The 14,283-nt window shown below is 49.3% G+C and overlaps 1 protein-coding gene across 2 annotated transcripts in view; it reads left to right on the forward strand.

Annotated features, from left to right (window-relative positions):
• Window positions 1-4,612: 4,612 nt before the first annotated feature.
• The window catches only part of LOC143277781 (uncharacterized), an 11,916-nt gene continuing 2,245 nt past the window's right edge, over window positions 4,613-14,283 (forward strand). The window contains exons 1-2 of one of the 2 annotated variants that reach the window (XM_076582681.1): window positions 4,613-5,081; window positions 7,177-9,693. In XM_076582681.1, the coding sequence (XP_076438796.1) occupies window positions 4,836-5,081; window positions 7,177-9,693 (2,763 nt within the window). In that variant the 5' untranslated portion in view covers window positions 4,613-4,835. The remainder of the gene's footprint in view (window positions 5,082-7,176; window positions 9,694-14,283) is intronic. The other variant, XM_076582682.1, reaches the window with a different exon arrangement.

The raw sequence follows: 14,283 nt of genomic DNA on the forward strand, positions 1-14,283 counted from the left end.
AAAAACACCACAGAGCTTGGTGACTCTTCCAAGTGTTGCCCAAGTGGAAAAGACAAGTGCAAAAACACCACACAGCCTGGTGACTCTTTCAAGTGCTGCCCAAGCGGAAAGGACAACAAATGCAGCAGAACTGAACGCTGCTTCTGAACAAAGCATGGAACAAAGCATGAACAGTGTCGCCACGTGGAGCACTGTACACGGGACGGAACCAATAACCAAACCTAGCGCACCACCCACGTCAGCTCGGCACAGGGAGCGAAAAACAAAAGAAACCACCAGTGACGTCACTGCTGTCAACAGCCGTGCTGTCGACAGCAAACTTCATGACGCTTCACCTGCACAACCAGGATGTGTAACCGCGCCAGTAACACGTAACGCCGACACTGGCAGAGAAGAGGACTCAAAGGAAAGACGCGAGAACAGAGAGCGCAACAGTGTCGCCGAAACGAGACCCGATAACTCCGAAATGGTCGCAGAAGACACATCCGTACAAAGAAGCTTTACCGTACACGGAACGGGGACCACAGCACTGGTGCCGTCAATGGCAAACATGGCTGGACAAGACACCGTAACGACACACATCCTGGTTTCAAAGAACGGTGCACCGGCCAAACGAGAAACGCACACAGCCGCGGCTGATGCAGTTAGCGTCAGTAAGCATGGGCCACAGACAGCAGCAGATGTAGTCGATAAGAGAGAGACAGGCATGGGCAGAAAACTAGATGCCGCTGACACAGCTGCGATGTTTTGTTCAAAACATGACGTCACATGTACCATGGAGAACAGTAGCTTCGTCAACAAGCATGACGTCACGGGGATCACAGAGAACAATAGCTTCGTCAACAAGAATGATGACGTCACAGGGACCACGGAAAACAACAGAATCGTTATCAAGCACACGGAGTCAGTCATGACTGCAGATGATGATGAAGCAGCAGACAGAACGCACGTGCACCTTGACAGTACATATGGAGAATCCAAGACCAGCGATAAAGCTGTGGATGATGTCCGTGACCGTGATGTTGATATGGATGATGCATGTGATTCAAATGTTCATGTGGGTGATACATGTGATGCAAATGTTGATGTGAGTGATACACACGATACAAACGATGACGTGGACGACACATGTCACCAAACTGTTGAGGTGGCTGACACAAGAGCAAGAAATGTTGGTGGAGATGGCCCACATGTGACCACGAACAGCACAGACACCGACAGCAAAGAACAGCCCGTAGAATCCGCTGAACGTGAGACAAAATCTTCTTCGTCGTCTTCTTCTTCTTCTCCAAAGCAGCAGCGTTATCAATGGCATGGCTGCTGCCTGACTAAAAATCAAGAGGACACACCAAGATACTTCTACCACGCTGACTCAGGCACCAGTGGTGGAGGAGCACAGACTAAACACACGGGTGAAGCAAAAAGGCAGAGCAGTGGAGGGACTAGCGACGTTCTCTCCACCAGCGCGCTCAAGGAAACTGACCGTGGTCAAGATACATGGGGTAGGAAGGAAAGTGAAGTGAACCGGTTCCGCACAAACGTGGAACAATCTGACAAAGACAGTGAACATGATGATGAAGGCGGTAACATATGTTCAGAAACAGTCACCACACACGCTCCAGATAGTAATGAAAAGAAACAGATCAACAACGAAGAGAAACAAACGATCGATAATGACGTAAATAACAAAAATGTCCATGTATCCAAAAACAGCCTTCACCAGGTGGAAGCACGTATTCATGAAACTGACAAAGCACGTGATGAACCTGAAAACCCCAGCGAGGAAAAACGCGCGTGTCTCGATGCACAGTATCGTTTTGTCGAGGAGAAAATTGTGGAAACTGTTCAGAACGCCGAGGAAGAAAGTCACACAGAAAATGATGACTGTGTCAGAGACACACAAGAAAGATCATCCAAGGAAGCTGCCACCACACTCTGGAACACCAGTGAAGAGAAGGACACGCGGATCAGTACCTCAGACACTGAAATGGGTGACCCAAATATCACACAGCTTGACGCTTTCAAAAACAGAGGCAATGAGAAAACCAATGAAGATGACAGGCACTTTGACCCACTTCATTCTGGGAACTACATGGACAAAACGAAGACAGCTGATTTACGGAACAGCGGCGAAAACAGTGTAACAACAGTGATGAATGGAACAGCGTGCTGCCATACATACAGTAGGTCTGTTGACACAGCCGAAATACAAATGATCATTGATGAAAGGACTGACAAAAGAGACCAGTACTCCAGCAATGAAAACACCCATCGAAATGTTACCTCAAGGGGTAAACACATGAGTGATGAACACAACAAAAGAATAACCACAACAGTCGAACAAAGCAATGACAAAGAGAGCAAAATGGTGAAGATACCCGTCAAAACATTCAACTGTCCCAAAACTTTAACAGTTGGTAGCGCACTTACCTGTCCCCGACGTACCAAACCTCATCAACCCAACCCTCCGTCACCATCTCCACCAGTATGGAAGACAGACACTAGACCACTGCTTTCCAGTGCAGAGGCTGGCACAGAAGGCTGTGACACGAATGTCGTTAACGCCGGTGCCACGTTTACAGACACTAGACCACTGCTTTCCAGTGCAGAGGCTGGCACAGAAGGCTGTGACACGAATGTCGTTAACGCCGGTGCCACGTTTACAGACACTAGACCACTGCTTTCCAGTGCAGAGGCTGGCACAGAAGGCTGTGACACGAATGTCGTTAACGCCGGTGCCACGTTTACAGACACTAGACCACTGCTTTCCAGTGCAGAGGCTGGCACAGAAGGCTGTGACACGAATGTCGTTAACGCCAGTGCCAAGTTTACAGACACGGGGACTGAAGACAGTTCCTGTCAAAAGGCAAACACCCTGACCCCGTTACGTCCCACAGAACACCCACAGGCCTGGGAGGCTTCGAACAGTGCTGCCTATCATCTTCCCGACGTCATCAGCTCCACGGACAGCAGGCCAGCACCAGATGAGATGAAAGCAACAGAACAGGTGTCCCTCCACCCTAGTTACCATCCAGCTGTCGAACTGGAACCCAGCATTTTTTGTCAACCATCAGCAACTGAACAGGGTCTTAAAGGCTCTGAGGAAACTTCAGCAACAGAACAAGAACTCACAGGCTTTAAGAAAGCCTTGCCACCAGAACTAAAACCCACAGGCTCTAACGAAACCTCGTCAACAGAGCAAGAACCCATAGGCTCTAATGAAACCTCACCAACAGAACAAGAACCCATAGGCTCTAATGAAACCTCAGCAACAGAACAAGAACCCATACATTCTAAGGAAACCTCGTCAACAGAACAAAATCCCATACATTCTAAGGAAACCTCGTCAACAGAACTAAAACCCATCGGCCCTAACGAAGCCTCGGCATCAAAACAAGAACCAGTAGACTCTACGGAAATCTCCTCAACAGAACAAGAAATTGTAGGATCTGAGGATAGCTCAGCAATAGAACAAGAACTTGTATGCTCTAAGGAAATCTCAGCAAAAGAGCAAGAATCCATAGGCTCTAAGGAAACCTCGTCAACAGAACAAGAACATACCATACACTCTAGAGAAACCTCACGAACTGAACAAGAACCCATAGGCTCTAAAGAAACCTCACCAACAGAACAAGAAACCAAAGGCTCTAAGAAAACCTTACGAACAGAACAAGAACTCATAGGCTCTAAAGAAACCTCACCAACAGAACAAGAACCCATAGGCTCTAAAGAAACCTCACCAACAGAACAAGAACCGATAGGCTCTAAAGAAACCTCGCCAACTGAACAAGAACCCATAGACTCAAAGAAATCCTCAGCCTCAGCAACAGAACAAGAACGTGTAGACTCTAAGGAAGCCTCAGCAACAGAACAAGAACGTGTAGACTCTAAGGAAGCCTCAGCAACAGAACAAGAACGTGTAGACTCTAAGGAAGCCTCAGCAACAGAACAAGAACCCAGAGGCTTTGAGGAAATCTCAGCAACTGAACAGGAACTCGTAGGTTCTAATGGAACTTCAGAAACAGAACAAAAACGTGTAGGCTCTGAGAAGACCTCAGTAACTAAACACGGCTCTGATCAGACTTCTGCAACAGAAGAGGAATTCACAGGTTCTGAGAAAACAACAGCAAAAGAACAGGATACCGTAGGCTTTGACGAGACTTCGGCAACTGATGAAGAACCCAGCATTTTCTATGAGACCCCGACAAATGAACTGGAACTTATAATCACACTGGGTACAGGAGGTGAGAAGATCCACATCATTAAAAGCGATGCTGCTGACGGAAATGAAGAAGATGAAGAAAACAGAAGTGACTCTGAGCCAGAATCAGACAGGGCTGAGAAATGTGAAGAAGAAGAAGAAGAAGAAGACAAGATTCAAGAGTTGTACAACGCTTCCACAGACTCATGTGACAGTTTTCCAGACACCTTGCGCAATCAAAAGCCCTCGGCAGTTCAGTTCAGAAAAAGGAGTTACACCGCCGCTCTTTCTGATGACCCCGACGCCGCCTCCAGCGACAGTTCAGACACTCCATGGAGTCACAAGCGTGTGCTCCCAGCCAACAACACCGAAGCCAAAACCACCACCGCACATACACACAGCACAAAGTGAAGAACGGCACTTTCCAGACTTCAACAACGTCGTGGAAGATTCTGGGAGCAGAGTTCTTTTTCTCCAAACAGCCTGTGGTTCACAGAGACTCAGCAGCTCTCTCTCTGCTTCATCCTCTCTTACAACAACTGCTGCAACTCATGAACATGGTGAAAATACATGGAGACATTCAACACCTCCTTCTAACCTTGCACCATCCTACCATGCAACGGGACGAGCAGACATGATGAGAACACAGAAGACGACGACGACGAAGAAGAAGAAGAGGAGGAGGAGGAGGTGGAAGCCCAGGAGGTCCAGATCGAACCAACAAAGGGAAGGTTTTGGTGGAAACACCCTTCTCAAGAACAATGCTTCCTTGCTCAGTGGCAGTTCTTCGCGAAACAGCCAGACAACGTCGACCAGCGAGGTTCGCTTGTGGAAGAGACGTCAGGAGCAGCGTTTCTCGAACTGTCTGTTCGTCTGTGAGGTAAGAGGGATGATGGTGAGGGTGGAGGTGGGGGGGGGGGGGGTCGTGGTGGTTGTGGGTGGTTGGGCAGGTATTGGCGGTGGAGTGATGGCCTTGAGGTAACGCGTCCGCCCAGGAAGCGAGAGAATCTGAGCGCACTGGTTCGAATCATGGTTGAGCCGCCGATATTTTCTCCCCCTCCACTAGACCTTGAGTGGTGGTCTGGACGCTAGTCATTCGGATGAGACGATAAACCGAGGTCCCGTGTGCAGCATGCACTTAACGCACGTAAAAGAACCCACGGCAACAAAAGGGTTGTTCCTGGCAAAATTCTGTAGAAAAATCCACTTCGATCGGAAAAACAAATAAAAGTGCACGCAGGAAAAAAATACAAAAGAATGGGTGGCGCTGTAGTATAGCGACGCGCTCTCCCTGGGGAGAGCAGCCCGAATTTCACACAGAGAAATCTGTTGTGATAAAAAGAAATACAAATACAAGACATTTAGTGTTCCTTTTTTGGGGGGGTTGGGTGGGTGGGGGTATGATAGGGAGTGAGAGAGAAGGGGTGTGAGAGGAGAGAGGTGACAGGGGTGGGAGACAACACCCTCTCATTATTCATCTGTTCTTTCTGTTTCTGTTTCTCTGTATCTGTCCATCTGTCTATCTGCCTGACTAGAATTTCATGAAGAAGAGGGGAAAAAAAGTGTTTTAGAATAAATAGATGAATGATAAGGGAAATGTGGAAGTTGGAGAAAGATATTATCCTGGCTAGATTAACTCACTCAGTACGGCCAGTCCTCTCTTCTCCTCTACACAGACCCCTCGGATGTCCAGTGGGTGTCTGAATGACCCAACCTTTAGCTTCCGTCGTCAGAATTGTGGTATTCTCTGTCAACATTCACCTCTTCAGTATAAGAGCCTTCCGCTTGCAATATTTTGATGATGGTAATTGGGGTGAAACGCTGTTAACGTCGTCCCTTTCGCCGTTCGTATGGAGAGAGTTAATAGATAAATATATAGATAGATAGATTGTATTTCTTATTTTTGTCACAACAGATTTCTCTGTGTGAAATTCGGGCTGCTCTCTCTGGGGAGAGCGCATCGCTGCACTGAGAGTGCCACCCTTTTTTTTTTTTTTTTTTTTTTTTTTTTTTTTGCTGCGTGCAGTTTTATATGTGTTTCCTATCGAAGTGGATTTTTCTACAGAATTTTGCCAGGGACCCTTTTGTTGCCGTGGGTTCTTTTACATGCGCTAAGTGCATGCTGCACACAGGACCTCGGTTAATCGTCTCATCCGAATGACTAGCGTCCAGACCACCACTCAAGGCCTTGTGGAGGTGGAGAAAATACTGGCGACTGAGCCGTGATTCGAACCAGCGCGCTCAGATTCTCTCGCTTCCTAGGCAGACGCGTGACCTCTAGGCCATAATTCCAGGTAGACAGGTGTGTAGATAGATTCGTACCTAGGTAGGTAGGTAAGTAGGAAATAGATAATTAAAAGGACAAAGGAATCGTTCCCCAATTTACGTGCTTTGATGGTTTGGGAAATGAGTAGCAATGTAGTCAGGCACGTCCTCCTCCTCCTCCTCCTCCTCCTCCTCCTTCTCCTCCTCCTGCTCCTCCTCCCTCCTCCTCCTGCTCCTCCTCTTCCACCTCCTCCTCCTCCTGCTCCTCCTCCTCCTGCTCCTCATCCTCATCCTGCTCCTCCTCCTCCTCCTGCTCCTCCACATCTTCTTCTCTTTTTTTTCTTCTTCCTCCTCCTCCTCCTTCTTCTCCTGCTATTCCTCTTCTTTCACCTCTTCCCCTCCTCCTCCTCGTCCTCCTCCTCTTCTTCTTCTCCTTTTTCTTCTCCTTCTTAATTCTCCTCCTCTTCCTCCTCCTCTAACTCTTTCCTTCTCCTTCGCTTCTTTTTCTTCTTCTTCCTCCTTCTCCTTCTCCTTCTCCTCCTTTTCCTCTTTCTTCTTGTGTCTCCTACACTTCTTCCTCCCCCTCCTCCTTCTTCCTCCTCCTCCTCTTCTCCTTCTCCTATGCTTCTTCTTTATAAAAAAAAAGAAAAAAAAGAGAACTTCAGTGTCCACACACATAGCTCCAATCGGCATCCCCTCCATGGTTTCAGAAGTGCGATGACGGAAGTCTGACAGAGCACCACCACCACCACGACGGCCACGAAGCTCACGTGCTGAGAAAGGCCGGGAGCTCCCAGCTCTGCTGCAGCAGCTGTGGCAGCAGTGGCGCTACCACCACCACCACCATCACCGACGAGGACTCCAGACCCGCTCACCCCGCCACTACTCCTTCCCGCTTCCTCCTCCACCCTACCTCTTCCGCCACGCCGCGTCCTGAACTCCCCCATCGTCGTGAACGGTCCCAGGTTCACTACCACCACCACCACCCCTCCACAGCACGGCACGAGGAGCCGGAAACGGCAGCGCTGCAGCAGAAGAAGAGATGGAAGGGGGAAAGTTTCGGGATCGTCGGTGACGAACGGCACGCTGCAGACCGTGCAGACACCACCACCAGCCAGGCCGGGGATCGTGCAGAAGGAGAAGGAGAGGCAGGAACAGCAGCAACAGCAGCAGCAACAGGAGGAGGAGGAAGAGGAGGAGAGGTGAATGACCGTGTCCATATCGTCAGTTCGGGCTGGGCCTTCTCTGGCAGGTACTCAGCGGGAGGAGGAGCTCCTTCCACGCAGACTGGTGACCTGGCAGGGGTGGCGAACTCCTCACCAGGTGCGTGGCGGAGGTCGCAGAGAAAACGAAACCCTTTCAGATGTCGTTGCAGCTGTTGTCTGGAATTCCCGCCTTTTCCCTACCCCCTCCACAGCAGTTCCTCCCCCCGGACAGTTCTGGCCGACCCAGGCACAGGGAGAGGGAGAGGGGGTGTGCTGAAGAGAGCGGGCAGTGAACAGTATGGGTCTCCTCCCGACAGCAGACACAGTGTCAGCGAGAAGGAGCAGGAAGGCCGTGGCTCCTCCCCCAGCCACCAGCCACCTCCGCGAAAAGTGTCCAGAGCCGGTCCTAAGGGATCCCTCCCCCAGCTGCAGGACTGCTCGGTACACGTGTGGCGGCTGCCTCACGAGGTGTGTCTGAGCGGGGGACTGACGGTGTCGGGGGACCCGGGGCACCACCAACCGCTGAGTGCTGACAGTGAGGTCGCAGGGTCTTCTGACGGGCCCGGGGAGTCACCGTGGAGCGCTGTCCCCTCCCGCGCCGCCCCCCACCCGGACACACCACCCTGCACCGTCCTCCTCCGACCCTTGCCGTCATCCTGGCGCCACAGCCTCTCCTCCGACTCCTCCCTCAAACTGCCACCCGAGTGGTGGGTGTCGGTGGTGGCGGTGGGGGGCGCCCGCGCACCCTCCGCCTCCTCCTCCTCCTCCTCCTCCTTCTCCCTCACACTCCCTCCTCCACCGCTTCCCACACCATCACCACCACCACCACCACCACCCTTCTCCGCAACGGTGAAGGGCGACCACTCGGAACGACAACAACAACAACAGCCATCCCCCTCCTCCTCCTCCTCCTCCTCCTCCATCTCCTCCTCTTTCTTCTCCTCCTCTCACGCCGTGAGCGACAAACACGGCGCCGACGCGACACACTCTGCACAGATGTCGCCGCACTACACGGCGTCACCGGGAAGAGGGAAGAAAAGACAGGCCGCGGACCCCAGCACGCTCCACCAGCGTCCAGCCAAAATCTACAGAACGGCCTCGGAAAAGCTGCTGCCCAAAAACCTGGCCTTGTCCCACCAGCACCGCCACTACCACCACCACCACCACCACCACCAACAACGACAGCAACAGCGGCAGAAGCACAGCCAGGGCTTGAACCCGCGTAGTGATGGTGGTAGTAGTGGCGAAGGAGGGACCGTCGCCTTGGACTCCCCCAACCGGCGTTCAGAAAGGAGCGTGTTGAACGTGCCCAGAACCCCCACAGCCACCGCGGAGGCAGCACTAGCAGCGAGGCAAAGGTCCTCTAGTCCCGTGGTGGTGGCGGCCAGTAGCACAAGCACAAGAAGACGCGGCAGACCCCCCGGCACGCGCCTCACGTGCGTGTTGTGCCACAGCCGCTTTAGCAGCAGCAGCGACATGCAGATCCACCTCAACAAACACCTGGGGAAGAAGAAGGAGGTGGAGGAGAAGGATAAGAAGAAGAAGGAGCCGCTGCTGCCGCTGCCAGCGGGGGAGAAAGAGGGACCGTCGTCAGACTCCTCGCTGGAGACGTCCCCGCCCCGTCATGCGACTCCCAGCACCACCACCAACACCACCACCGCCACCAACACCAACACCAACACAACAAACATCGCCGCCGCCAACGCCAGCAGCAGGTCAGGTGTGTGTCATCGCTGTGGCTTCCTGGCCCCCTCGCCTTCCGCCCTCGCCAGGCACGTGACGATCCTCCACCCGCCCAAGCCCCACACCTGTCCTCTCTGCTGGCTGACCTTGACCTCCTCGCACACCTTGCAGCGCCACCTGCGGGGCCACAGACCTGCCGGGCACACCAGCACCAGCAGCTTCCACCACCACCACCACCACCACCCCCACCCCCACGGTGTCAGGGGAGGGAAGTGTGGCCGGAAGAAGAAGGGGAAGAAGAGAAAGAGAAATGGAGTGGTGTTGTCCTTGGTTGGCCAGGTTTCTGTCTAGTTCTGTGTGTGTGTGTGTGTGTGTGTGTGTGTGTCGTGGTGTTGTCCTTGGTTGGCCAGGTTTTTCTCTAGCTGTGTCGTGTGTGTGTGTGTGTGTGTGTGTGGTGTGTGTGTGGAGGTGTGTGTGTGTGGAGGTGTGTGTGTGTGTGTGTGTGTGTATGTGTGTGTGTTGTGTGTGTGTTGTGTTGTGTGTGTGTGTGTGCGTGTGTGTTGTGTTGTGTGTGTGTGCGTGTGTTGTGTGTGTGTGCGTGTGTTGTGGTGTGTGTGTGTGTTTGTTGTGGTTTGTGTGTGTGTGTGTTTGTTGTGTTGTGGTGTGTGTGTGTGTGTGTGTTGTGTGTGTGTGTGTGTCGTGTTTTTTGTGTGTGTTGTGTTGTGTGTGTAGTGTGTATGTGTGTGTATGTGCGTGCATATGTGTGTGTGTGTGTGATGTGTGTGTGTGATGTGTGTGTATGTGTGTAGTGTGGGGAGAAAGGGAGTGTGATTTGGAGTTGAGGATGGGGGTTGTGTCTCTTTTTTTGTTCTTTCTTTCTTTATTCTCTTTTTTTTTTATAACTCATTTAAATCCAAGTAGCTCACGCAATGGGCCTGTTTGTACATACAGTGTACATGGGTCTTTGGTGTTCAGAAGATTTTGTGGTTGTTGTTTTTATCATGTTCTTGTTGTTGCGTTGATCTTTCTTCAACAGTTGATGTGATGCAATGCATAATATGAATCACCCCGCACGCTTTACAACTGATTTTTTTTTTTTTTTTTTTTTTTAATTTTAGTGTTCCTCTCCGTCTTTTCAATGGTATATCGTCTATTATTAAAACAAGGCGATCCAGTTACGTACACAGTCACTTATTACAGCGCGCTCGCATGCACACACACACACACACACACACACACACACACACATATGCACGCACGCACGCACACACACACACACATACACACACACAACACACACACACACATACACACACACAACACACACGCACGCACACACGCGCGCACGCGCACACACACACACACACACACACACACACACACACACACACACACACACACACACTGTTACTGTTTGCAGATGATATTGTCTTGCTGTCATCGTCACCAGCTGGTTTACAAAATCAATTAGATAATCTTAACCAAGCATCTACATCTCTTGGACTAACTGTAAATTTAAATAAAATGAAAATAATGGTTTGCAGAAAGGGTGGCCATCTGTCTAAAGCAGAAAAATGGTATTATGATGGAGGCGAAACTGAAGTTGTTAACAATTAGAGATATGTGGGTTTTATGCTGTCTACCAAGTTATCTTTGGTTTCTGCGCTTGAAGAGTTCGCTGGCAGGGCAAAAGGAAGGGTGGTTGAAATGATGAGAACAATGTGGAGTCTTGGCAATATGGACAGAGCCGTGTTTCTTTTTTAAACTCTTTGATGCGCAGATAAAACCTATGTTATTATACGCATCTGAAATGTGGGGAACAATGCGCTTCAAAGCAGTCGAGTCTGTCCACTTTTTTGCCTGTAAAAAGATGTTTGAGTGTAAGTCCCAAAACCCCAAATATAATTATTTATGGTGATATTCGTAGATATCAATTGTACATTGATAGTTGCATCAGTACTTTGCGATACTGGTTTAAGCTAAATCAGATGTCTTTATCGAGAATTCCGAAACAAGCGTACCTAATGAGCGTAAACAAAATGACATACAATGCTGATATGTCTTCGAGAAACTGGGCAGATAGACTGAAACATTGCTTAGACATTTATGGGTTCTCAGAAGTTTGAATAAACGGCGGGGTTGGGGATGTAAATGCTTTTCTTAAAATGTTCAAACAACGCATGATAGATGTCTTTAAACATGACTGGGCAAGCAAACTCAACGGGAGTAATCGTTATGAAACATATAGGTCATTCAAATCTTTATTACAGCCTGAAAAATACTTATTTCATCTTACCATCAGTAAATTTAGATCGGCTTTCATTAAGTTCCGTTTTGGTATAAATGAACTAAAAGTAAATCAGAGTTACTGTGATGTTTTGAAAAACTGTCCATGTGGTGGTAGAATAGAGGACGAATTACATGTACTAACAGCCTGTCCATTATATAATGATCTCAGAAAGAAATATTTGCACAAGCATACGCAAAATGTCACAAAACTATCATTGCCATTTCTGCTGCAAAATGAAAGTTGCAACGTGACCAGAGATGATGCAATGTTTGTTAATTTATGCATTAAGACAGAGAGAAGATCACTGTCTGCCCTAAACAGAAATATCAGCCGTGTGCTTTTCATTTAGTTTACTTGTTCTCAGTGAGCTCACTATGTATGTTGTTGTTTCGTTCGTCATTTATCAGATGGATTCCTCCGTCTCCTCGACAAAGGCGGCAGTACGTTGCGGGTCCTCCAGTCCCCCGTAGAGCTTCCGGGCCGCTGGGATTGGGTCGGGCCAGGTTTTCTCTCGGAGCGCTTGGTGGAGCGGGCAGGACTGCAGTAGATGTTCTGTTGTCTGGCTGCCTGTTCTGCAGGGGCACTGTTCTGTGTCACCGATACGGAGTTTCGTGTATAGGTGGTGTTTCAGGCGGTTGTGGCCTGTCCAGAGCCTGAAAATGGCTACCTGCTCTCGACGAGTCAGCAGGTAGTACGGGTCTGCTCTGTTGTGTTGTGGATGCTGCTGCTTCCACTTGTTCTGCAGCTTGGCCTTAATGATGGTCCTGGATTCAGAGCTCACCGCGTATTAAGTGGATTGTTTCGTTCTTCCTATTTATATTTTAGTTGAGATGTGTGTGCAACACGTGCATCCAAATTGTATACAGGTCGGTGACCTTACATTAAAGTTCTTGGGTTCTTGCGTTCCCCGTTCAGTGTCGTGGCACCAGAACTGTTGCGGCGGTTTTTCTGCAATTACCCAGTTTTTGGTTTTGTTTTTTTATTTCCTTTACTGGACTTGGCCGCACTGTCTTGCTCACAGTGGTGTCTTTCTCACAGTCACGTCTGTGCGTGAAGCTACATGCTAATCAGGAGTTAAGGGATAATTATGTCTCTGTGGTTTTTTGTGTTGTTTTTTTATTTTTTTATTTTTTTTATGTTGCTGTTGTTGTCTTTTTTGGGGGAGGGGAGGGGGGGTTGGAGGGGGGGGGGTGTTTACTGGTAAATTGAGGACGTGCGTGCGAGCGCACACACACACACACACACACACACACACTACACACACACACACACACACACACACACACACACACACACACACACACACACACACACACACACACACACACACACACACACACTACACTCACACACAGGCGAGAGGAGGGAGGTAAGAGAGGGGGGCGTGAGGAGAAAGATGTATCAGAAAGTTGTGTCCGTACATTTTTGTGGGGTTTGACATGTTGTTTCTGTGTGTGTGTGTGTGTGTGTGTGTGTGTGTGTGTGTGTGTGTGTGTGTGTGTGTGTGTGTAGTGTGTGTGTGTGTGTGTGTGTGTGTGTGTGTGTGTGTGTGTGTGTGTGTGTGGGTGGGTGGGTGTGTATGTGTGTGTGTGTGTAGTGTGTGTGTGTATGTGTGTGTGTGTGTGTGTAGTGTGTGTGTAGTGTGTGTGTGTGTGTGTGTGTGTGTGTGTGTGTGTGTAGGAGAGAGAGAGAGAGAAAAAGAGAGAGAGAAAAAAAAAAGAGAGAGAGAAAATGTGAGTGTAGTGTGTGTGTGTGTGTGTGTGTGTGTGTGTGTGTGTGTGTGTGTGTGTGTGTGTAGGAGAGAGAGAGAGAGAATGTGAGAGTGTAGTGTGTGTGTGTGTGTGTGTGTGTGTGTGTGTGTGTGTGTGTGTCTGTCTGTCTGTCTGTCTGTCTGTGTTTGTGTGTGTGTGTAGGAGAGAGAGAGAGAAAAATGTGAGCGTAGTGTGTGTGTGTGTGTGTGTGTGTGTGTGTGTGTGTGTGGTGTGGTGTAGTGCAGTGCAGTATGTCTGCAATCCAATCTGAATGGTTGACCTGTGAACAAAACGATGATTATTTTTGCGTGCAACAGCTGTTCAGTGATCTTTTCGGACATTCCCGATTTTTACCTGCTTTTAACTCACTGGTTTTATTTGACGTGTCCTGTGAAGCTTTTGTTCTTGTCCCTTTGGCTGAAGAAGCTTTATATGACAGTCAGTCGTGTCTGGCTATGACTATAAGAACAGCAGAGGAGGCAACTGCTGTTCCGAATATTTGGGCTAGAATTTGATTATAGTGGAGAGTGTCTTGCCCAAGTTACATCCCCACTCTCTCGGCCAAGAGGGTTTTAGGACAGTCGGCGTTGGGATGGTTCCCAAAGGCCAACTAGCCCACAAGGCTTCAGCACTAAGAGCCAGTGCAGTTTTGCCTCCTAGTTTGAGAGTCATAATCTTTCACAAAAGACTAAGCTGTAAATGATTTCCCATTGACTGGAGAAACCATTGATAATACAGCTCTCACTTTGCTGTTGGCCCAAATGTAAAACTTATGTCAATCTGTGATATAAGCCGAGTGTTGAGCCGGAGAAGAAGCTTTACATCAGCGAAAAATTGCAAAACATTTTTTTTTAACTCCTTGACTCCTGACAACGATTACGTTCCTCA

Source organism: Babylonia areolata, chromosome 35 (assembly GCF_041734735.1).
Source record: "Babylonia areolata isolate BAREFJ2019XMU chromosome 35, ASM4173473v1, whole genome shotgun sequence".
In the NCBI taxonomy this organism is placed as follows: Eukaryota; Metazoa; Mollusca; class Gastropoda; order Neogastropoda; family Buccinidae; genus Babylonia; species Babylonia areolata.